The sequence below is a fragment of the Drosophila nasuta genome, chromosome 3, assembly GCF_023558535.2.
Source record: "Drosophila nasuta strain 15112-1781.00 chromosome 3, ASM2355853v1, whole genome shotgun sequence".
Classification (NCBI taxonomy): Eukaryota; Metazoa; Arthropoda; class Insecta; order Diptera; family Drosophilidae; genus Drosophila; species Drosophila nasuta.
This window is the reverse complement of record NC_083457.1, coordinates 24660098-24684816: the sequence shown is the minus strand read 5'-3', so window position 1 is coordinate 24684816 and position 24719 is coordinate 24660098. Positions and strand designations below refer to the sequence as shown.

General features: G+C 37.8%; 1 protein-coding gene across 2 annotated transcripts; it reads right to left on the bottom strand.

Annotated features, from left to right (window-relative positions):
- Positions 1-208: 208 nt before the first annotated feature.
- LOC132789580 (protein N-terminal asparagine amidohydrolase) lies at positions 209-24719 on the bottom strand. Of its 2 annotated transcripts, XM_060797679.1 has the most exons (7): positions 17061-17424; positions 1880-2282; positions 1631-1813; positions 1362-1570; positions 1142-1303; positions 951-1064; positions 212-511 (listed from the first exon to the last, which is right to left on the bottom strand). In XM_060797679.1, exons 2-7 carry the CDS (start codon positions 2130-2132, stop codon positions 500-502), a joined length of 933 nt encoding a protein of 310 aa, XP_060653662.1. In that variant the 5' UTR covers positions 2133-2282; positions 17061-17424; the 3' UTR covers positions 212-499. The 2 variants fall into 2 exon arrangements, with proteins under 2 accessions (XP_060653661.1, XP_060653662.1); XM_060797678.1 differs by lacking the exon at positions 17061-17424 and adding an exon at positions 24578-24719 and having other exon boundaries at positions 209-1064.

Below are 24719 nucleotides of genomic sequence, written 5' to 3'. Positions count from 1 at the left end.
GGTTACACTTTAAATGGTACATTAGTATATTTTCTGATCAGACTCTGACGGCTGTTGTTGACTGTCTGACGCATAGCAACAGGTCTGTTAAGTTAACAGCAGAGCACATGTTAACAGCGCCCTAATACCTGCAATGAATTCAAATTCAAACGAATTTCAAGATTTTTTATTGACTCCATAATTGTCACGAATGAAAAACAGGATTTTAGTGGTATGTATATACGAATAGCCAAGCCATTTTAATTTGTTTAAGTTTGATTACAGTTTACATTTACAACTAAAATGATTGCATTTAAATGTTCGTGTACACATGTGTATATATATTTTGCTAAGAATCTCGTTAAAATTCTGTGTTTAATAAGTATTACACACACATATATTATTTACATATAGTATGTATACATAATAATCTAAATATATATATTTTTTTTTGTTTATCGGGTTACTTTCAGATCCATTAATAAGGCGCATTCCAAAGTTGTTCTCTACATATCCGAACTCATTCTAGAATCTAAATTGTGTAATTAGAGAGAATAAGATATTTGAGATACAATTGCTCGATTGATCGGCAGCAGGGTGACTCGTTAATCGAGTGCTAATTAAAGTATTGCAATCAAATTCAATTACAGCCAAAAACAATTAACTCAACAATTAAATCGAATAGTAAAAAATGTGTAAGCAGAAGCAACGAGGTTAAAAAATATGCAACTAGTGGAGCTGGGGGTAAGGGGAGCGCACGATACGAAAAAACAGCGATTAACACATGCACCAATTTACATCTGATTTGCCAGATTTGTATTACAATTAATATAGATATATATGCTGTATGTGTATGTGTATGTATGTTATAGGTAATATGTATAATATATGTATTGACAGTTCTCCAAAAACGTTTTCACTATTTGTGTTTTTAACAACTAATTACTAAAAATTAAGCTTTAATATCTAACCAAACCCCAGCAGCCCGTGGCATCGTCGCGTCTATAGTATCGGGGTCGATTATCCCTGAAGACGGTGACAGCGGGAAACTGGTTCTCCTGTATGAATCTGATGGTGGCACGCGTCTGTAAGAATAACGTAAAAACGCCGACGGCAAATTAGAACGCAAGATCACAAGAGAGTGTGTCTTTCGCAGTGTTACCTGTGGCGCAAAGTGCGGCGGCTCCACGTCGGGACTGGATGACAAATGCTGCAGCAGAAACTCATCTGTCTGCGACAGCCACAAGTCGGCGCCACGCAATGGATCATAGTTGAAGGGTCCAATTCTCAGCATGCCATTGGCGGAGTCGTACACATCCAACACCTGCTGAAAGCAGAATATGTTAGCCTAAGTTAAGAGACGTGTCTGGGAGCTGCCTTACGGTTTGAGCTCCCATAAAGATGCGAGCATTGCGCAGCTGTTGATCGGGTCCTCGATCGGGGAATGTGGCGGGAAAGATCTCGCCAGTCTTGATGTTAACGCCCACACCATAGATGATCGGGCAGTTGATCTCGCCGCGCAGCATTGTGTTCAATTCACCCACACACGCCTGCGTCAAGTCGATTTCAAGGTGATGCTTGTGGAATGATTCTGAAGCATGTGAAATTTAGTTTATATAAATTCGTTAATTATTAATGCTGTTGGACTCACGCATAATGCTATAGAAGACATCCTCGCCATAGCCCTGGGAGTCTCGATAGCCACCAATCAGCTGCAATTCAATGCGTCCCTCCGGATAACCAAGCGCTAGCTCCTGGACACGCGACACCATTGTGCAGACGGCCTCATCAACGCCGCTGCCATCGAAATGCGCCAAAGCAACAGCACCCGAACCTGTAGTTGAGTGAGGAAAATAGTTGAGACTTTTAACTAGCAAAAGGAACTTAATTTACTACTCACCCGAGTGGCGGACAACAACGATAATACAGGTGGTGGCATCGTCGGCGCCAATGATGTTAATGTTCTTGTCGTGCGGTGCCGCAGCGGCCAGCTCTCGTTGGCCCACATAGAGCAGACCGACAGGACCTATCGACTTGGCCTGTATGGAGTGCAGCTGTTGGGCATAATCTCTATAGACGGGATGCTGCAGAAACAAAGTGCTTGTGTCCAGCGGGCATTCGTCCTGCAGCACACCATTCAGCACAAGCACCATACTGAATATTTGGATATAATGTTAACACCTTCTTTTGCGGTCTTATGTATTCCCAGCCGGAGCTTCAATTTCAATTACGTCGCGTAGTTCTTGTTGCCCCTTAAGACGAGTAGCAACAACAACGGCAGCAGGAGCGGGAGCAGCAGCCAGCTGAAAGAAAAGGAAAGAGAGAGAGAGAAAGATGGTTATTTGACTTGTTCTCGGCAAACCAGAAGCATAAAATTCAATTTACGATGCAACCAAAGATTTGCATGCCCGATAATAATTTGCCAAGCGAAGCAGCGAAGGCGTTACCACTTGGCCATCTTCTACAGCAAACTTCTCTCTTCTCTTGGGATCGTAAATTTGCAAACCCTTTTTGCAAAATGCTAAATAAAAATGTCATACCTTTACAGCTGCAGGCGAAACTATATTGTGCTCACAGTGTATGGCAATCATAAATATATACAACTATACCACATATTCTCTCTTGTATTCATATAGTTTATGATCGAAATTGGTTCCGTTTCTCAGACACTGAGACAGAGGCGTCTGCCTCAAATGGAGGGATCGCTTTTGGCTCGTGTGTGAATGTGTAAATCTAATAAAAACAATTTTAAGGCCATTCGGGGGTCATCAATTAGCTGCGTCCCATGGTGGAAACGATGGCGTCAATTGATGCCACACCAAAAGTCACAAATGTCACACGAAAGTTAATAACAATTAAGTGACAGTAAGGAAGACAACAACAACAACCACTCCAGTGCCCATATTGCAGCACATGCAATTAGCGAGCGAACCGATGGAGATAATTTCATAAAGTTATCCATTATTAGAAGTATCTTTGAGCGCTTCTCTATTGAATTTCAGTTGTTTACTTTACAAATTTAATTTAGCAACTCGACATAAATTCAAATGTCAGTGGTAAATAAAATAAACTAGTTTCAAGCGAGTTTTTTCAATATTATAAATATGGCTAAAAGTGTGTTAGAGCTGCTAAATTTTATATTTTGTATTATATTATATATAATATTATAAAATTACAATATAGTAAATATTAAATTTCTTGTTCACTACTTTAGTAGATAAGAATCGATTTTCTAATTATCTTTAGCTAATTTTACTTTAAAAATTCTCTTTTTTTTAAGATTTGATCTTTAAATTGAATCTGAGAATAAAAAAAAATAAATTAAATCTTTATGTTGAATCTCACATTGATTCTATATGAATGTAACATTGAATGTAATAATCTTTTTTTAGATATTAGATTTATTATGCAACAACACATCTTATGGAAATCTCATTCATTCCTACACATATGTATCACAAGGACGTAAAGTAAAAACCATCAATTTTATTTTTGTTTTTTCTACATTATTACAGTTTTATATTTTATTTATTTTTTTTACCGAATTTCGTATATTTATCGACTGATTATAGTATATGTACGTTCCAAATAAATATTTGCTTTTTATTTTGCATCTTTAAAACAGTTTATTATAATTATTTCTGTATTCAATACTAATTTAAGCTTTATTGATTGTTTACGGTGAACTCTAAAAATAAATAATATGTGAACAATTTTTAACACATTTGTTTTTAAAAAATATAGGATTATTTTTATATGGTAGAATGCATTTTATATGCTAAATTTCACATCTTTCAAGAAATTCAAAAATTTCTTTTTAAATGTTAAGTTATAAATTTTTTAATTCTAAATTGTGCACCTCAGTCGACGGTTAATAGTTGTCGGCATGTGTAAGTTAAATTTCTTCTTCACTTTGGTACTGATTTTTATGGCAATTTTTGTTGGTAAATAAATTCCTTTTCATACCATAACTTTTGGTAACTATCCTTTAAGTAATTTAAGCAAAGCTTGTTAAATATTAGATAGTTAAAGTGTTAAATTTTGAACGTAAACTTAACGACTTTATTCAGAGTAAAGTTATATTTAAGATGTGCATTTGGAATGTGGAAATGTGTAAACGAAACACCCTGTGCTAGAGCCAAGTCAACCAGCTGGCAATTGACTTAAGTCGTAAACTGAGGCGCGCAGTGTGTGTATGTAATTGAATTACATATTTACCTACAGCCACTGTCTAGTTTCAATTAAGCAAAATAAAGATGAGTTAAAGTTCAAGTACAGACGGGCACACTCAAAACACACACACACACACACACACACCAATTCAAGTGTGTGCAATGAGCATCAACAGCGACAACAACAACAGCAACAACGAGAACAACGATCAGTTCATAAAGTGAATGCGACTGATTCATTGCGAGTGCCATTCGTGAATATTCGCAACAATTGTTCGGGCTAATTCCTGTTTGCAACTCCTGTGCAAAAGGGTTGGCGGAGGGGGAGGAGGGAGAGAAGACTATTGGCCTACAATAACAACACTATTAACTTGGCTTAAAAGAAAACAATGCGCACAAATATCTGAAATACAAAAAAAAAAAAAACGACGAAGAGAAAAAGAAAATCCAAGTGAGGCAACGTCTGACTTTTTGGGGGCATGATGCCGGTGTGCTATGCTGTTGCACGTTCCTCTTGCAACCCAAAGCTTGTTGCATTATGCATTGTTGTTGCAATTGTTATGCCCTGCTGCTGTTGCCGTTTGCTTTGGCTTTGCCTGTTGCCAGTTGCCTGTTGCTGTCGCTGTTGTTGGTGGGTTATGTGTCTTGGCTGGAAGCAATTTAGCCGCGATCATGCATGAATCTTGATTAGATATTCAACGAGAAATAATTTGAAAATGATGACAGTTCGCGATAGGCGCAACAAAACCCCAAACCCAAAAGGATCGACGAAAGAACCCGCCGCTGTAGAATTCTACTCTCTCTCTCTCTCTTCTCTCTCCCACCATCGACATAATATGTTATAGATAGATATTCGTACTCCTACTCTAGTGTCTAGTGCTAAGACAGCCCTTTTTGCCAGCCAATCTCTCTCGCTCTCCTAACTGGGTCTAGTTGCGGGGAACCGTTTTTGAGCTGATAAGCAATCAAACTGAGTGAAGCTGAGAGACAGGCTGGCTGGCTGGCTGGTTGTCTGCTGGGCGGGCGGTCTGGCAGTCAGTTCGTGCTGCAGCTTTCCACATCCAAGATTCAATTCATTTGATATGGACAGCAAAAATAAAACAAAACAAAAGCAAAAACGTTGCAACAAAACGTCGCACTGATGAGAGATGTACCAAATGGTGACTCCCCCAATCACGGGATTGTCAAATATAAAAACAACCGTTCATCTAGTCACGGGATTGTTAACGAAATATATATGAAATAAGGTTAAGAATGAGATTTACTGATCAATTGAACTGCATTGAATTTAGAAAAAAAACATTTTCAAGGATTCACTCTGGTAAATAATAACATATTATATTATTATATTAGTTATGTAGGATGTACTTAGTATAAGTAGTTAGATAATTAAGTGACCAAAAAAAAGTTAATCAATATTTTTCCTAGCTTTAGCTATCAATTTTAATTAATTCTTTGATTTAATATTCTGATCTGAATGTATTTTTTTGATGTAAATTTTAATGCAATTTTCGTCATTATTGAAATAGTTAATTTATTAAAATACCAAACAACATTTAGGTATTTCTGTTAAGTATTTGGTATTCAATTAAGCAAACAAGTTAATTTGATACACAGCCTTACCTTTAATTTGATTTTGATTTTGAACTTCCGAAATATTTCATTATTGTTCTGTATGTATTCAATAAATTTACTAACCTTTTAATAATACTTTTCACAAGAAGCTAACCACGTCAACTAATGCTAGGAAATGAAAATTTATTATGTTTGGTATGTTATATTTCTCACATGCTTAAAATTATCTTGTTGATTGTTGCACTTTTGTGGTTTTATATTTTTTACTATTTGTTGTGCAACTCTTAGCTGTAATTTTCCACAAACTGATATAAAATGTATATTTATTCGCATTACGAATTTTAAACCAGAGCGTGTATCGAAATCCCGAATTAGAAACAAAAGAAATTGCATTTAGTTTCCCTTCGTAATTGTGATTATATTTTGATATTAAAACCACTTATTGCGCAGTTTTCAGTTCAGTTTCAGTTTTTTTTTGGATTTAAGTTAATATGCAGTTCATTTAGTCAGGTCAAATAATATATTTAGCTATGCATAAGTGTTATAAAACTACTGAAGAGTAAGGTCAATAAATAAATGTATGCCATATAGAATGTCTAAATTACTTTTAGGAAACATATAAATGTACAACAATCATTGAAGCTTGATAAGTTAATGTTTGTTTTTGCCAAGTAATATAAATAGATTAAAGCTTTTCAGTAAGATACATTCTCTTATGAACGTATAAAACTACCGACAAAACACTAAAAATCACAGCACCTCATCCGGATGAAACTTTACAATGACTTTTTGCTTTGGTTCCTCGTTTCAATCACATGTTTTCCTTCCGTTGCATTCTAATCACAGCTTGTGGCTTGTGGAACGTGGCCAGTTAGGCTGTCAACGCTGCCTTCAGTCGCAGTGCAAGGTAAATAAATCAAGTGAGAGCAGCAACCACAGCAACTGCCGACTGGCAACAACAAATAGACAATGGCCCACTTGAAGTTCTGGGAAGAATCATGAGGCAAGATACCGCATGGCTGTGCGATCAAAAGCCCGAATTCAAGTGAACTGCAATGCCAAATGATTGAATGCCAGTTGTTGCAGCCGAAGCAGCAACAACAACAACAGCAGCAACAGCAACTTGGCCTGGTCATAAGCATCAGAAACGTTTCAATTCATTACGCGTGCGACGACGAGTCTATTACGATGAGGCTGCAGGGTCTGGGTCTGATTGACGGGTTTGAGTAAAGCGGTGGGTCGATCAGCTTCGCTCCACTCAACTCAGCTCCACTCAAGTCAGCCGGGGAGACGGAGAGGTTGTCCGGTCTGTCGATTGGCCCGCTGCGAGTTTATAACAATCACAAATTATGGGTTGTAGCGCACTGAGTGCGCTGAGAAAATGATCTTGTAGATTTAACACTGATAGCTAAGTTGCAGCAGCACCAACAACCACCACCACAGCAACAACAACAACCAAAGACAGCGACAACGACAACGACAATAAACTATGGCACTGTGCACACCAATCGGAACAGGTTCCTATTTGGCTTGAGCTTAAGCAACCGGCATTCGGCATTCTTGCTGCCGCCACTTGGCCAAATGATTGATTGCCGCTTTGACTGCTTGCAACTGACTGCTGGCAACTAGCAACTGGCAACTAGCAACTGGCAACTAGCAACTGCCAACTGACTGCTGGCAACTATCAACTTTGCAACTGACAACTGGCCGCACTTGAAGCCTGCGCCTGCTGAATGGATCATCTGTTTTCTGCCCAACTCCCGACTTCGACTCCAACTCCAACTCTTCGCTCGTTGTTTGCGCTAAAGTAATTTACACCAGTCTCGACATTCAGCACGGCTGCCGTTGGCCAACAGCCAACCACTGAGCCATCGAGCCGTCATGTAGTACACCTAACTAACTGCTCTGCCTCGAAGTCTGTCTCGTCTTGCCCCCTTCTCTGTCTTCACTTCACCTGCTGCCCATTTCGTCCATTGTCCAGTAACATGCGCGCTGCACATTTCAAATTCTTTATGGGCCCTTACACGACAATTGTCAACAAGCGCGAACAAATTTTCAGTGACCGGTTCTTCTCTCAACTCAGTTCTTCTCTCTACAACTTCTGCTGCCTTGCCTCTTGCCTGCCTCCAATTCCCTTCCTCAAGCAACTCCCCGTTTCGGACGATCTTCAGCGGAAATTTCGGCATGCGGTGTCGGTGGGCGGTTGTTGCTCGAAAATGAAGAAATTGAAGACAACAACAACAACAAATTTCGCACATGTGATGCGACGGAGATAGAGGGAGAGAGAGCGAGTGAGGGAGAGAACGGTCCCGAGGGTAGAACAAGAGATTTGATTTAGCAGGAAATATAGTAAATCCTTATTATGTTACATAGTTATATCATTAAGAAAACCTCAAACTTCTTTAGTTCAAGTAATGAATCTTTCAAGTGCAAAAATGTATCTAACATCTTGAGTTCAGGTTAACAGGAATATATTCCAGTTTATCGTATTTATACCAGATTTCAATTTATACGTAATTGATATTAAATATCCTAAATTAAAATGCTGACTTAAGAGATTTCAAGTCTGCACTACATCAATTATTTAAGTTATATCGCTAACATTCTTAGTTTATATTAGAAAAATTAAGGAATAAATCAATGAAATTTAAATATCCTTAGATTATAAATGTTCTAACATAATGACTTGATTGCTAAGTTGATTATACGTAAAGTATATGAAATTTAGATTTTAATCTAAATAAAACACACTGTATGGGTAGGATATTTGTCTTAAGAAAGATCGCTGCGATCGTTGATGATAGTTACTAATTGAACCGCCCGCAAAAGAAAAGAAAAGAAAAGAGAGGCCAAGACAAAAAAGAGTCTGAGTGAGGGAGCGAGAAGGAGTTAGAGAGTTGAGAAAAGGCTGTTTCCGGGTTCGTGATTTTGGTTTTGTCCTCCTGCTTCGATGTGTTGTTGTTGCTGTTGTTGTCAGTTGCTGTTGTTGTCAGTTACAGTTGCTGCCGTTGTCAGTTGTAGTTGTCGTTGCTGTTGCAGTTGTTGTTGTTGTGCTTGTTGCTGTTCCTGTGGCGGCCGTTGTCGTTGTCATTGTTTTGTACACATTTCATGGCCATAAAATTGTCTTTTGGGAAATTTTGTTGTTCGCGGTTAAATGTGAAAATCTTGAAGCATTTCCAAATGGATTTCATTGGCTGTTTAATAGCCAAAAAAAAAATGAACTTAGAAAAACAAACGAAACTCCTCCCACACTCCTTATGAACAGATCGAACAACGCAAGTCGAGCGACTGACAATTTAATTTGACCAACTCTAGAGTGGATGAGGAGCAAGGAAAGATAGCTAGAGGTTGGCTTCGAGCACAGAAGGAGGAGGATTGCCTTGTGGCAATCGAACAAGGAGAAGAAGAAAGAAGTTAAACGTGACTGCCAATTGACTTCCATTCAATTTCGCGATGGCACGCAAATATCGTGAGTCTGTGCCGCATTTCTTTGGCGATTTCTTTGGCTACCTTCCTGCGGTATTTCTTAATCCAAACAAAAGCGCAAAACAAAAACAACGAGGACGAAAAACGAAAGTTTTGTCTTCGTGTTCGAGTCGAACAAATTTTTCATTTTTTTTTTGGAGCTGTTGTTTAACCATAACAAGATATTGAAATTGTAGTTGACATTTTATGGACATGTTTTTCATGTTTTGTCAACTTCATTGCTCCATTGATCCATTGCAACTCCTAGCAATTGTCTTGGCTCTATAATTAAAACTGGTTTCAAATCAAATTCGAGTGTAGTATTATTGAATAGCTGTAATTAGAATTGAGTATCGTGCAATTCTAATGCTCACCCGCAGTTAGATGAGTCCAATTCAAATCAGAAGACCACGACGAACAACACTCGCAATGATTGATGATGTTATACGTGGTTGGGTTGAAAGAGATGAAGTGTTCATTATACTGTCATCACCCGATACAATTGTGCGAAACGAGCGCAAGTTAACTAGAACAGTTTCCATTAAGATATTTCTATTGAAACTGCCCATAAATAGTATAACAAGAAGTGCTGTAGTTAAATTCTTGAGAAGGAATTTAAATTTACAAATATGATCAAAGTCATAAAAAAAGTAATTGAAACTATCCTGAAGATAAATTATGCTAACAATATTACAAATTATTCACATATCTCTTAAATCAAGTTAGAATAATTCATAATGAAAAAAAAGTACATAAGGAAAATAAAATTTGAAGTTTTCATTTACATAGAACTTAATTGCTCTGAAAACGTATAAGGTTTTTACCTATGAAAATGTATAAATCTAGATTTTTAGGAACAGCCAAGAAAGAAGCCAAGTTTTTAAAACATCAATGATGTAATGTGATAAAAACAATAGCGGAGATCATAATAATTTTAGAATTTCTTAAAAAAAAAAAAGTTTCTTAAATCGAGCAGAGGTTTAATTCATAATAATATTGTACATTATTTTGTATACAAATTTAAACCATTTCTAACTCTTTTTTTCTAAAGGGTTCTTATCTTTGAAATCTAAATTGAATAACAAAGTTGGGAATTCCGTATGTATGTTACATATGTAAATCTCTCAGCTGTTCCAATAGTAGTCTATAGATTTCCCTGTTTCAACAGATCTCCCTGGTTTTGCAGATAACATTACAACAAGCACTTTCAGTCTATAAATGGTATTTGAAGTACATATTTGTTTTTGTTTTGTTGAATTGAATGTCGCAAGCTTCCTGCTAAAAAAGGAAATGTGCTTTTACTGTGTGAATTTCACAAGCTTACACACACACACACACACACACATAGTCAGACAGACTAATGCATACACTTATGCAAATACCAAGAAAAGAAAAGGTTTGCGCACAGTAAAAATGCGCTAAGTACAAGCACACACACACATGTATGTATGTATGTATGTACGTGTAAATCTGCGATCGCGCGACTTGTTGTTGTCGCTTCGGCTACTTTTGTTGTTGCTTGTAGCGAGCCTCTGCTAAGTTTATGGCTGCTTATGCAAATGCAAATGCGACTGCTACTTTGTACTTGTGTGCGTGTGTGTGTGTGTGTGTACGAATGTGTGTGGAGTGTGCGTAAAAAACGTTTTGCGCCTTTTGTTCACATGGTCCGACGGTCGCTTTGCTGCTTCTTGTTGTTGCTGTCTCTGTCTGCTGCCGATTCCAAAAGCGTTCGCTGCTGTCATGTCCAGTAATTAGCATAGCACAGAGTCGCATTTGTTGCAGTCGTTTTCTTCGTGTTCTTGTTGTTGCCAGCTTGACAACTGCGGCGCTTTGTTTGTTTGCCGTCTCCTACTTCCCCTTGCTTGCGTCTCTCCTACTTCCCCCCCCACTACTTAGCTCCTTCAGCTTCGCGTGGGTTGTTGCAGCAGTTGGGATCATCAAATAATGCCGCAACCCAAAGTAGCACTCAGCTGGAACCTTTAGTATTTTATACTATGTAGTATTTATACTCTTTAGTATTTAATACTCTCAGAAGCTCGTAAAACTGTCAACAGTCTTCGATTATCACGCCCTGAGTGCGATCAGCTGATAAGCTATTCAATTTTTATAGTTCCAGTACTTCAAAACTTATAGTATCTAATTTCAAAACCTTAAGCAGACGATCGTTATAAAGGAAATTGCAGTCAATAAAAATTTATCACCATTTATCTGTGACTAACTACGATTTTTATGTGCCCAGTGCGTAATTCTTAAAACAGTTGATCGAAGAGCTTTGTAGGTGTGGGCTTATGACGGAATTTTATACTATATATGTATGTATGTATTCGAATTTTTTGAAAATTGACTCAAATGTAATTCTTAGAAATTTACTACTGAAATCCAGTTTATCATATCACATGAGTGTCATACCTTGAAAAACATTCGATTGCTGTGAAACTTGCAGGAAATGTTGTTTATTAGTTTACAAATGTGATTAGCTGACAAACTGCTGGCATTTCATTGCAATTAACAATAATAACGAGAACCCTAAGCAGACAATCGATGTAAAGAAAATTTCTGACACAAAAAGTTTATTACCGTTTAAGCATTACTAACTACAATTTTTAGGTGCCCAGTGCGTAATTCTTTAAACAGATAATCGAAGAGCTTTATAATATAGGTGTTGTCTTATGACGATATGAAACGATAAGAAAAAACTGATTTTTCAAAAATTGACTCAAATGCAGTTCTTAGAAATTTACTGATGATACCTAGTTTTTAAAAAGTCGTAGAAAAAACCCCTTTAAAAACATTCGTTTGCTGTGAAACTTGCAGGAAATGTTGTTTATTAGTTTACAAATGTGATTAGCTGACAAACTGCTGGCATTTCATTGCAATTAACAATAATAATGAGAACTTTTGTAATGAGACTTTTCGCATATATATTTCGCCATGAAATTTGCTGTTGGTTTTTCTGTTGGGATTTGTGTGATGCGCCGCCAGCAATGAAAATTCGCCATGTTAAACGTGGGCTCATTTCTGTTTTTATGGCCAAGACACACACACATAGAGAGGGATATATACAGAAAGAGAGAGAGAGAGAGAGGGGGTTATAAGAGACAACAACATGGAGCAGGCGATCGGCTGGCATTTACAACATGCCTACAACGTGGTAATGGCAACCAGAGCCGCAACAGCAATAGCTACAGCTAGTACAACAGTGTGTGGCGTCTTGGAATACCAAATTTTATAGCGGTACACTGTAAAATATTTACCATCACTGCCACAGCAGCATCAGCCACAACAACAACAACAACAGCTAGAGCTACATTTGATGCTACGTGCGGGGGCGCAGGTTTGTTTTTATAGCCGCCCAAGTTTCACTCTATAGAGAAGCCCGCTTTACCTCACTTCACCTCACCACAGCTTACACACCGCGTATACGATTCCAGCATGCGGCACTATAATTTATAACAACTGAGCAACTGCTAAAGGCGCTCCACGAATCCAAGCTTCAAAAACTGAAAACTGAAATCTGCGGATGAATTGGGAACTCCATCTAAGCTCTATTGCTCCGCTGTTGTGGCTTCTCATACGCGCGCTTGAGCGCTGCGTTTTCATCCTTTGTGGCTGAAAATTGCTGCGCATTGTTTGGTTTTCCACTTTTGTATACTCTAATCGAAGGAATGCCATCACCACTTGTGCATCAAGATAGAGTTTGAAGGAATGGCAAAGAGTTCCACGATATGACTAGATATTCCATCAAGAGCTACCGACTACATATAGTATGAATTACTCGAATAAGCAAAAGTTAAAATAAGTAATTTTATTTTTTTGTTAAGTTCCAATACCCAAATAACAAAGATATTAAGTAGAAACAACATTCCCAAGACCTATAGAAGAAAAAGTTATTTACTAGATAAAATATTTAGGTTTTCTAGGTAGGATCTTAAGAATGTATATAGTATATAACATTAAAAAAGTTAAGAAATAAATTCTTAATTTCAGAGAAGCTACGCAAATATTAAAAAGGTTTCAAAATGAAAAGAAAATAAAAGAATTCAATAAATTGAAAAATACAAATTAAAGTTCTATGTACAAATTTCATAAGAGTTATGCAAAAGATTTCAATATACAAATAAAATAAATTCAGCTTAAGATTTAGTCTATAAGTCTTTCAAATTGACAGACTAAGTAAGAAGGATTAAAACAAATCTATAAATGAAATTTAAGGTAATTTAAGGTAATCTACGGAAAGAGTAATCCAAGTTCGATGGGAGCCATCGAGTGTTGGCTTTTGTTTGCAGCCCTCTTCTGTGAGTTGTGGCTGTAACTGTGGCTGTGGATGTGGCTGCTATGGCCATAGAGTGGAGTAGAGTGGAGTGGCAGGCACGCCTCTATCTGCAATGTGCGATCTATTGCGACGGGCGCTTTCCTTTGAGCGGGACGGCCATCTAATATGGGGGAGAGCAGGCCGATGATGATGGAGCAAAAGACAGAGAGAAGAGTAGAGGGAGATGGCAAAGACTAAGCGCTGCAAGAGGCGTTGGATAGAAGGCAGCGCACTCTCGTAACTCTGTTTCAACTGAGATTGATAGCAGTTGACGTCTGCGGCTTGTGGATTTGGATTGTGTGGATGACTTAGATTTGGGTGCACTGACAAAAGCCAAACAGCGAGCAATGAATGCTCAGCTTATGAATACTATGAATACGTTTCATTATGATGCCAGGTGAAATATGGCTGCTGCACCATTTGATCTGAATAGCTAACAACAACAGGTTTGCGCTCAAGCTCAATTCCAAAACTCAATCCCACAGAGTGAGCATCTTTCGTCGCTCGTCTTGATTTATAGGAAGCGATTGTGCGTTTTGCAAATTACGACAACGTTGTCTGCAAGTCATGAGCGAGTACTCGTTATTATTATTATTAATACCTGACTGCAGCAACATCATCATCAACAAGCTGCCGCATCCCTAGCTCCATCTCTCCTCTATAGAGTTGATTGAATCTTTTATGTGTGGATTTAGGAGGAGCGTTGAAATTAAATATTTATTAAATTGTCGACAGCAGACAATGGCATATAAATCAGCTTAAAAACTATTCAATGAATATTCCAATCAATGGACAACTCATGTCCCAAGGATGTGTGCACCTGTATGTGAGTGTATGTGAGTGTGTGTGGGTGTTTGTGTGTGGCTAAGCTGAAGCGCTTTATGGCTCACATTTGACCTCGAGGAAATGAATTTTCAGTTGAGTTAGTTTTGAATAGAAAATATGGTACGTAGCGAGTGCAGCTTAAGGATTTATTTAATTAAATTAATAAATAAGTGCAAAATTTACATACACTTTTATTGATGTGTCTCGACTTGACATGAAAATCAACCAAAAGGCTGGACAACGTCTCAACTCGAGTGGAGGTGAAGGAGCTTGTGTGTTGACCCAAGGATAACTCAAGGCTCAGCCTGAGGCTGAGGCTGAGGCTGGAGTACAGTCGATGGCCTCGGGTTACATTGACCAATTTAAACTGAGACGCAAATTTGCTTTTGAAAAGTACAAATTGAGGTGCAGTGTGTGTGTTTGGGTGTGCGAGTGTGTGTGTGTCTAGGCTGTCAGCTTGAATGGGGTTGCAAGTTAGTTTAATTAATTCGACATCGAAGACTGTAAACATGGCACAAACGACAACAATCTCCACTTTGACAGTTTACCTGAAAGAGGTGTAGGCAGCACTTGTCGTCAGTCAGTCGTCGGAGCCAAACAGGACAGCCAACAACACACATTGCTTCCTCTTTCCCCCTCTCTTTCTCTGTCTCTGGCAACACAAAACAAAGCACTTGGAGTAGAAAAATGCAAAGAACTTTGACTGCTTTGACCTCGGCTCTGCAAGCTGAGCTCGGAGATGCTTCAATTAGCACTTTGGACACAGATATTAGTAGGAAATACAGTTATATACTCCCTTTATTTTTTCTTAAAAGCATCTCTCTCTCTTTCTCTGTTTCTTCTTCTCTTTATCTAGCCGTGTGTTGTAGAGCGTCGGCACATAAAACGGCGAGAAAACTAAACCCTACTTGGACCCAGATGGACCATAAAACATCTCGGAAATATGTAGACTAAAGTAAAAACTAATTACGCGCAGTCATAAAATGATCTTAACAACCAAAGTGCGAGCCAAATGAGTTGCTTTCTGTTGCCCATTTTTAATGGAGTTTCAGCACCAAATATAAACTGTATGTAACATCTTTGCTATACTGCTTATAGACTGACTCATCTATAAAATGTATTCGATGTATTCTAGGTCTTATCAATACCATATATATATTGTGTTTTTATTCAGATTTCAGCTTATTTCCATCGAAATCGCTACTGATAAACCACACATTGATTAAGCGTCTATTATATAGCAATAAATTAAAATAAATATTACCGAAACACTATACTCGAAATATTTGTTAGAATCTTCAAAACTCAATTGAGCCCGAAATTAGTGAATGAATTAAACAAATAGACACATCTTAGGAAAACAACATCGGGAAATTTCGCAAGCTAAATAAACTTTATAAGGCAATGTAATTAGACAAGTTCAAATTAGAGATGCTCAAGTTCATCTAACTCAAAAGTCATAAAGAAGTTCAAGTTGAATGATGATGCTTCAGTTGTGCAATATTTAGGAAACTATCGAATTGGGGAAACATTTAGAAATTTATTTAGATAAATATTCCTAAACTAAAATAGTTTCCTAAACTAAAATATTAATAAAATTTAAAATAAATTGTATTATAATAGAATCATTTGCAATAAATAGAATTTGTTGTTGCTAAATTGCATTTATTATAAAGATTGTAATCAAATTGTATTGAAACTTTATAGTAATTAAATATTTATTAAATTATGGCGAACAATTTAGATCTACATCACAAATCCCATTATAATCTTAATAGCATTCAATCCTAAAAATTTCACAGCAATCAATAAACGAAAAAAAAGTTGAAATTTCAATTTGATCAGAAGACTTTTTTCACATAGTGTCTGTAGTTAATCTTTAATAAATGATGAAGATGCCAAAGCCAACGACAGAGCGTGTGGCTAAAGATAACGCGTTGGGTATTATTTTTAGCTAGCGCATATTGATCATAGGGATGGCTAGCGAAAGAGGCTTGATTGATCGACCGACGATTGTCCATCGATTTCGAGTGGATCGGGATCGACGTCGACGTCGGCATCGCGGGGAGAAATAAATTGTTGCTACACGTATAAGACATCGTGTACGACAAGTTAAGACAACGATCTGCGCGCCTCCGACAGATCCGACTGGCCACAAACACACAAAAACACAACCTGCATCATGTGGCGCGCTGCATGCAGAAGGAACAGGAAAACTCAAAACTCCAACAGCCACAGATGGATAGATACGAGGAGGAGACTTGTCTCTGGACCCAGAGAGATCCAAAGAGAAAAAGTCTTGTGTGTGTGCGTGGACATTATTGCGCAGTGTCTATATCATTAATTAATTTAATCACTTGTACATGATTCCGATGCAGCATTATTAATTTTGGCGTTGCAAGCGCGCTTCCCTTGGGCATTGGGAAAGCCCCCAAACAGAATTGTAATCTAATAATAAATAAACGCGACTATATTCGAGAGTTGGAAACACGATCTCCCCACATAGCGAGCCTTGCTTTTTATACGTATGTATGGAACCTGTCTTATCAGCAAAGCCAAGACTGATTCCGAATTCTATTCAAATATATTTTATGTTCTCTCAATGTGTGTGTATGTTTGTGGTGATAAGAAGTACTCTGTTCATAAACCGAACTGAAATCAGATCACAATATGCGTTTCGAATCTTTTATTTTGGGGTAGAATTCTTCGGTTATCTCCAGTTCTTAACTTACGTTCTCTCTTACAGCCTGGGTTCGCCTCTTTATTATTGTGGGATTTTTCGGGAATATTTTCGGGATCACTTATCGCTGCATCTGTTTTTGTTTGTTTGTTTTTTGGTTTCTTTTTTTTTTGGGTTCTTTTGAATTCGCACAACAATTCACTGGGAAGCCGTCGGCTCTTTAATTTTTTGCATGCACAGAGAGACGCACTGATATTTATGGGGAAAATGGGATTTGTCAGGCAGCGACAACGGCAAACGACAATGGCAGCAACAGCAACAACAACAAATAACTAAAGTGTAGACTGCACAATCCGCGAGACGCGCTTAACGTTGGGCTCCAAAACCGGACTGAGGCTACTCAGCACTGTGGCGAACGACAAACCAACTGCGATTGCGACTGCGACTGCGACAGAGACTGAGCGACAGCGACTAAAACTGAAGCTCAAGTCCAACTCGTAGACTCAACTCGGTCTCAGTCGGCGCCAGCGACAGCGCCGCGTGCGCCCCCAGTCAACTGGTCAGACAGAGAGCGCATGCTTGCTTGCTCTGCTCTGCCGCCGGCAACATTAGGAGAGCCATCATCAACTCCAAGTGAGAGCTGCTCTCTTGTGCTCTTGACTGCTGACTCACACAGACACACGCACACTACCTGCGCTGTCCCTCTCTGGCTCGCCTGTCGAGAATGGTAAGTATAGCTATTGCTGTCGCACACTCACTGCCGGTTGGCTTCAAAGTTGAAAATGCAAAAAGAACGCAACTTAAATCGGTACAAAGGGAATGATCGATATTAGGCAATGTGCTATACGTAAGAGTTTAGTAATTAAGTGTAGCTTATGACGTACGGATCGATCAATTAAGTGTAACTTTTTAGTAATATTATAAATATTAAATAATGACAAATATAATAGCAAAGGTAATTGTAATATAGATTGCTCAAAGTCTTCTTGAAAAGGGAATAACGTAATACCATAAATAAAATAAATAATTTATTAACTTGTTTAAGTTAACTTATAATATATCGTATATGTAGATCATTTCAAACACCTATTTTAATTTAGTTTAATTATGATCAACATAAATATTAAATAATTCTCGTCATTAATTAAATATAAACTCGTTTACTTTGTCAAATTTTGATTGTAATCCTTTATACCTCGAAAATATGAATGCAGTTTATAGTTTTTAATCCTATATAAATTTGAGTGAAATCCCTAAAGTAGCTTGTCTTGTGAATGACTGCGAGAAAGAGACGGCGCAACAACACGGCTCTTATCAGCTGAGTGAACCCAACTACGCTCAAATTGAGCGAGTCGCAGCTGATAGCAGCAAACGAGTTGAGTTGAGTGAAACTCAAGCAGCTCGGGTTTTGTTATTCTACTTAGTTTTATTTGATTTTATTTTAACTTAATTTCATTAGATGCTGGTGCAGTGTCGTTGCCATTATATTGCTATTGTTGTTGTTGTTGGTCATTCGTTTATGTACTCTGTGGTCGAGTTTTGTGTCCAGCTTTGGGGTTGCATTGGCCAGCAGCCGGCCAGCAGCATCTAATTGGTCAACAGCTAGCAGTTTATGTACTGGCAACCGCACAGCTAAGTCGAGTAAATGCAACTGAGGGCCACTTAAAAGCCTCAAGCCCCTATTTCATATTTAACGAGGCGCACAACTAATTCTTTTCAATCGATATTATATGGTTTATAAATGAGGGGAGCGCTAATATGTTAACCGTGTAGTTAAGCCCTTTATCGACAATAAAGACTAATCATGTCAAGAGTTTTGAAGGAATTAGAATTATTTGCTGTTTATCTGCATTTACTGTTTTGTTTTTCATTTTCCTTCTTATTTCTACATCATTAAAAATGTATTTATACATTTTCCAAACCATTCGTTTCGTTTAAGTTTTGTATCACAAATTAATTCTTAACATATTTCGTCTTCATTTCATTTTTCTCTTTATAGTCTTAAGTTCACATTTGTTTATGTTGTTAAACATATTCGACATTTCTTATATGTATAGTTTAAGGCTTTTAAGCATTTTTGAATTGTTAAACACTTTAGTAGAACTAAGCATTGAGGAAATAATCTGATAAACATAAAATAATCTTACTAAAAAAACTTTTTAGAGAAAAAATTCAAAATCAATACTTTAATACTATAAATTGAATTTCAATCTCATCTCAATCCCATATTTGAATTCTATATTTTATTCTATAGAGCACTTTAATACTAATTCCTTTTTAATTTTTATTGTTAAGTATAGTTTGTAAAAGTTTCTATTATTCTTAAACTAAAAATAAATGTGATTTATTTTATTATTTTTTATTATACTCAGAATTATATAACATTTTAGAAACCAAAAAATAAACGGTTGCAGTTTTCAAAGAATACTTAGGATGACTTAATAAATTGAATACTCTAATGAGACTACAAATCACAAAATCATTCAACATTGAACAAAGCAAAGAGTAAGTTAATAAAGTAAAATCAGATCTGCAAGCCAGCTTATTACAAATTGATGAACTGATTAATCACTTTACGGCTTTAAGCTGCAATCAGATCTGCTCTAAGCAATGTTCCCTTTACTTCTGTCAGACAAAAATCGTGTTTCTCTTCCCCGCAATCATGAATAGTAAAATCAGCTTTTCTCTATGCTAAAATTAAGTATACGCAATGAATTGCAGGCACAGAGCTTATATAAAGCTTTATTAGCGCAACAAACCAATCAACGTTAGCCACCTGAACAAGCTGGCGCAATCTGGCGAAAGGAAACAACTCGAAAGACCCAAAAAAAAAATGAAGAAACCCCAAAGTGACCAAAGTCATTACGCACCGCTGTGAGATTGTAATCTAAGAAGATTCAACTCGTTATTGGAGCAGGGATTTAATTAGACAAATGTGGGCAATTTGTAATGTCATTTTTCAAAGTGGCGACCAACTTGGAGAAAAGCCAAGTGCAAACTGTTTTTTCGGTGTTGAAAGTGCAGAAAGGAGCTAGAGAGAGTGAGAGAGAGAGAGAGATGGGGGAGATAAACTATAAGTAAAATAGGAAAATGCGAAAATATGTGCAAATGTGCAGCATGTGGACAGTGGTCATTATTTTTGTTTGGGGCAGGTACCAGTTACCAGTAAGCTAAGCATTTGGCAACCAAGATAGTGTAAGTGTGTGTGTGCTAGTGTGTATGTGTGCCTGTGTGTGTGTGTGTGTGTGTGTGTGTCAGCAGGCGGTCCATGTCGAGCATGTTCAACGTTGGCGCGCGACGACGACAAAAAATGAGATTTGCTGACCAATGGTCATTAAAGCACATTTACAATGGCCAAAGCCCAGTCGAGGCATGCAACCAAATGAGGCAGCTCCGAGCAGCCAAGAGCCAACAGGCAACTTGGCACGCTGCATGCAAAATGGCTCGAAAGACAAGCGATCAAATCGATGCCGAAATTAATTTATCTTCAAGCTACCAAATTTGACAAATTGCAAATGTATTTGAAATTGACTGCAACAGCAGCCGCAGCAGAAGTTGCAGCATCACACAGACAGACAGACAGACAGACAGACAGATAGATAGATGGCAGAGGCATCGGCGAGGGCTGCAGCGGGAGGCGACACCAATTAATCTTATCAAGCTGTGAACTTTTGCGTAGATTTTCCATGTCTAGGCGTTGCAACCAGCAAGCGAAAGGGAGAAGAGAACGAACGAACGAACGAGGCAAGTGAAGTGGAGTGTGTTGCATGTATGTATGTACATATGCTTTGGTGGCATCCACTTGATTGCGCTAATTGGTCGCGAATGATAATCAGCGTGGAGCGCGTGATATGAACGAGAGAGAGGAAAGAGCAAAGATGTCGTTGTTGCAGCTGCCACAAGATGACAAGATTTTTCATTCATTCATTCAACATTTAACTCATTCAATGAGGCAGTCAATAGCGATGCTCTGACCGGAAGTTCTTATTCTTATTCTGATTGTAAATTGCTCATCTGATCGCTATATTTATTAACGTAAAGTGTATTTGTGTGGGTGCAAAATAAAACTGTTTATGGATGACTTAGAGCTGCGTGTTCCGATCTGTTTGCTGAGGAAAGCACTACAATCAAACTACAAATTACTTCCGAGAAACTCTTAAATAGATTAATGTTGTCATCATTTTTGTTCTTATCAATTTCGAATTTTAACTTGCTTTTATGGCAAATTTTATTTGACTTTTCACAAACATAAACGAGAATTTTTTAAGACGGATTCCGGAGTGGTTTAAAATACATTACAACATATGTACATATGTACAAACATCTATTGTTATTGCTATAAAAAGTTAATATTTAAAGAAAATATGCACTTTTTTCATTATAATTTGGGGATTATAATGATTGGAACATTTTTACATCAAATTATTATATAAAAATAAGTTCACTACTAAATATGTCAATGTTTCAAATACTTTTAAAGAGAATTTGCACTTTTTTATACCCGCTACCCATAGGGTAGAAAGGTATTACAACTTTGTGCCGGCAGAAAATGTATGTAACAGGTAGAAGTAGGCATCTCCGATCCTAGCCTAATTTTAAAGCTAGAGTTACGAATTTTGGTATATACAATAATTACTGTAGTAGTTATGATTCCTGAAAATTTGGTTGTGATCAGATTGTGGAATTGTGGAAGTAATTAAAGAAATACTTTTGTATGGGCAGAAACGCCTACTTACTAGGGGTCTTAGTTGCTTTGGTATATTTTGAAGTAGTACTATATAGATATACCAAAAATACCATTTGATATATTTTTAGTATTTTTTTTTTAAATGATACCACAATATTTTGCCTTTATTAAGAATGGGCAGCGGGTATCTCACAGTCGAGCACACTCGACTGTAACTTTCTTACTTGTTTTATTATAATTTCGCGTTAAAATTAAATGAAAAATTTCTGCATCAAACTATTCCATGAATGTCAATGTTTCTTAGATAAATGACACTTAACCTTCAACAAATTTTTTTTTTGGTATTATTACTTACTATGAAATTGAAGTCATTATTTCATTATAAATAATTTTTCTTTATCAATGCTCGAATATAAAACCAATTTTGGGTTTACTTCTTATTAATATTATAACTTTGCTTTCCTTAGTCGCCTCTCCATAATATTTTATAATAAGTAAAATATTGGATTGTATAAATAAAGCTTTTTTTAACTGCAATAACAGTTTTCTATTTATTTTCAAAGATAATCGAAGTATTCGCAAAAAACCCTCTATAAATTCTTAAAAGGTTTATGCAAAGCATAAGATTAACTACAATCCATAAAGTCTTTTCCAGAAATATGTTGTACTTAATTTAGTTGTAAAAATGCTAAAAATAAACACTTCGTTTACTTGAGGAAAAATAAATCTTGCGTCAATTCGAATAGTTCTTCCGGTCAGTCTGCTAAGCATAATAAATGATGATGACGATATGATGATTGGTTTCTATTTTCTACAGAGGGTGAGTGTTGCATGTGTGCATGTGTGTGAGTGTGTGTGTGTGTGTGTGTTGATTGTGTGTGCGCTTTGCGGCTTGTCAAGTTCAAAAGTGTTAATTGAGGCAAAGTAGGGTTTTGTCACAGTCGAAGTCGCAGTGTTTCCGTTTTTTTTTTTTTAGCTTTGTGGCACAGCTGCTGCTTGGCAGTTGCAACTTTGGAGTTGGAGTTGGAGCTGGAGTCTCAACGTCAAGAGAGTTCAGAGTTCAAATGCAGGCAAAAATATGTAAATGCAGGGCGCTTGCGTGTCGGGTCTGCAAAAGGGGTTCGGTTCTAACCGATTTACCCATTACACAGTAACAACAACATCAATTTCGGGCCACTGGGAACGGGTCACGAGGTGCCACAGTGAGAGAGGGACAGAGAGGAGGGGAAGAGGAGAGGGAAATGGAGGCGCAAGCGCAGTCTAAACGCTTGTTAAAGGGCGCGCTCGAAATTGTTGTGTTGTGTGGTTCGTGGCAACCGCAAAAACAAATCAAGCGTCAGACGTCAGAGCAGAGAAGCTGGAGCTGGAGTTGAAGTTGAAGCGGAGAATCGGTTAAATTCGATTTGCAATTTTCAGCAAACTAAAGGTAAGAAAAGTCGAGGCAAAGAGTGCAGAAGGGCACAAAAAATTCGACTTCAGAGTTGGAGTTGAGTAAACAATTTTGAATGAAATGCAAGTGCCGGGAGTCGACTGGAACGACTGTTGCAAGTGGAAGTTGCTAGTTGCAAGTTGCAAGTTGAAGGGGAGCTGCTTGATTTGCAATTTCATGGCAGCCGCAATTTGCACCTCATCATCTTTTGGGGGGCTACATCACAAGGGTGATGATCTTTTTTGCGAATCGTTCAATCAGCGCCTCGGCGCATTCGGCACTGGGCCAAAAGGTTGCCATCAAATATGGCTGTGGCACGTGCAACATGAGCAGCCAGCCAGTTAGCCAGCAGCTAAGCTTGAGAATGTCCCAAATAGTTAGGGCTCAATTTCTCTATCAAGGAGCCAACGCTCTCAGCGGTCGCATACCAGGAAGTTGAAGTTGAAGTTGCAGTTAAGAAATATTTGCGAGCGTTAGATAAATAATGCATATCTCACGCACTCGAACCTAACGCTGAACCCGCTATCATTGGGCTCTGGTCAAGACGTTTAATGAAGGCCCAGATACCATGATGATACTGCCATGGCCATATAATAAGCACAACAGCAACAATGGCAGCACAGCACAACAACAGCAACAACAACAACAACAGCAAATCGTTGGCCTGGCCAATTTATTGGCAATGAGCTTTGTGGCTAGCCAAAAACACAAAATGTTAGCTTAAGCTGAGCTGAACTAAGCTGGGCTGCGTGTCTTGGCCAGGTTTCGATTTGGCGCGATTGCAGACCATCGTTCGATTTAATTTAGCAGCAGCTGTAGCTGCGCGTTGCAAGTTGCGCGTTGCACGTTGCAGGTTTCGAGTTGTTGCCGCCGCAGCCACACAAAAGAAGATTCATTAAGTTGGCTTTCGGGCGGATTTTCTCTATTTACTTTTCCCAAGATCAACGCGTCTTTGGGCTGCAAAGATTTTGCGCCAAATTGGCTGATCGCTTCCCCTCCCTTCCCCTCCTCTGACTCTTCACTCTGCCTGCTTTTAGGAGCTTTAGTTTGTTGTGTTTACCGTTTGGCTCGAAATGGATTCATTAAATCGCAGATGCCTGTGTTTTGTTTTAACCCACATCTGCGAGTTGCTTTTGCCCTCTCCTCTCTTTCTGATTAGACCCCTAATAAGAGTAATAATCATAGTGGGCGCCCTTTTGCGTTAATTAACAATGCATTACGAATTGCAGCAGCTCTTCCTATTTGTCCAATAAATTCGGTAATGAGCATGTTCGTTGCACGCAACGGACTTTAAATTAAACAACCCTCTCGACATTAACATGCCATCGGTCATTCCCTTTTGGGTATATTATTATTTCTTCGGCAATAAGAAAGCAGAATAACAAAGCGCCATTTGCTGCCGCATTTGTTATTGTTTGTTATGGTACACTTGCAATTTGTGCACTTGACTCACCTGCGTTTTTGCATATCACTTTTAAATTCGTTTATACGCGCCTTCAATTATCTAAACACTGTTTAACACTTCAATTTTAAGCTCATAATCACTGAGTTTTGGCTAATTTTTATTTGTTAGCTTCAATAAATATCACGTTAAA

What these genes read in the sequence shown, in the direction of transcription:
- LOC132789580 (XM_060797678.1), bottom strand. Translation starts at nt 2,132, where the DNA reads ATGGTGCTTGTGCTGAATGGTGTGCTGCAGGACGAATGCCCGCTGGAC. An exon ending in TGTCTTCTATAGCATTATGC is followed by an intron (nt 1,571 to 1,630) that starts GTGAGTCCAACA and finishes CACATGCTTCAG; the next exon opens with AATCATTCCACAAGCATCAC. An exon ending in TCTTTATGGGAGCTCAAACC is followed by an intron (nt 1,304 to 1,361) that starts GTAAGGCAGCTC and finishes TGCTTTCAGCAG; the next exon opens with GTGTTGGATGTGTACGACTC.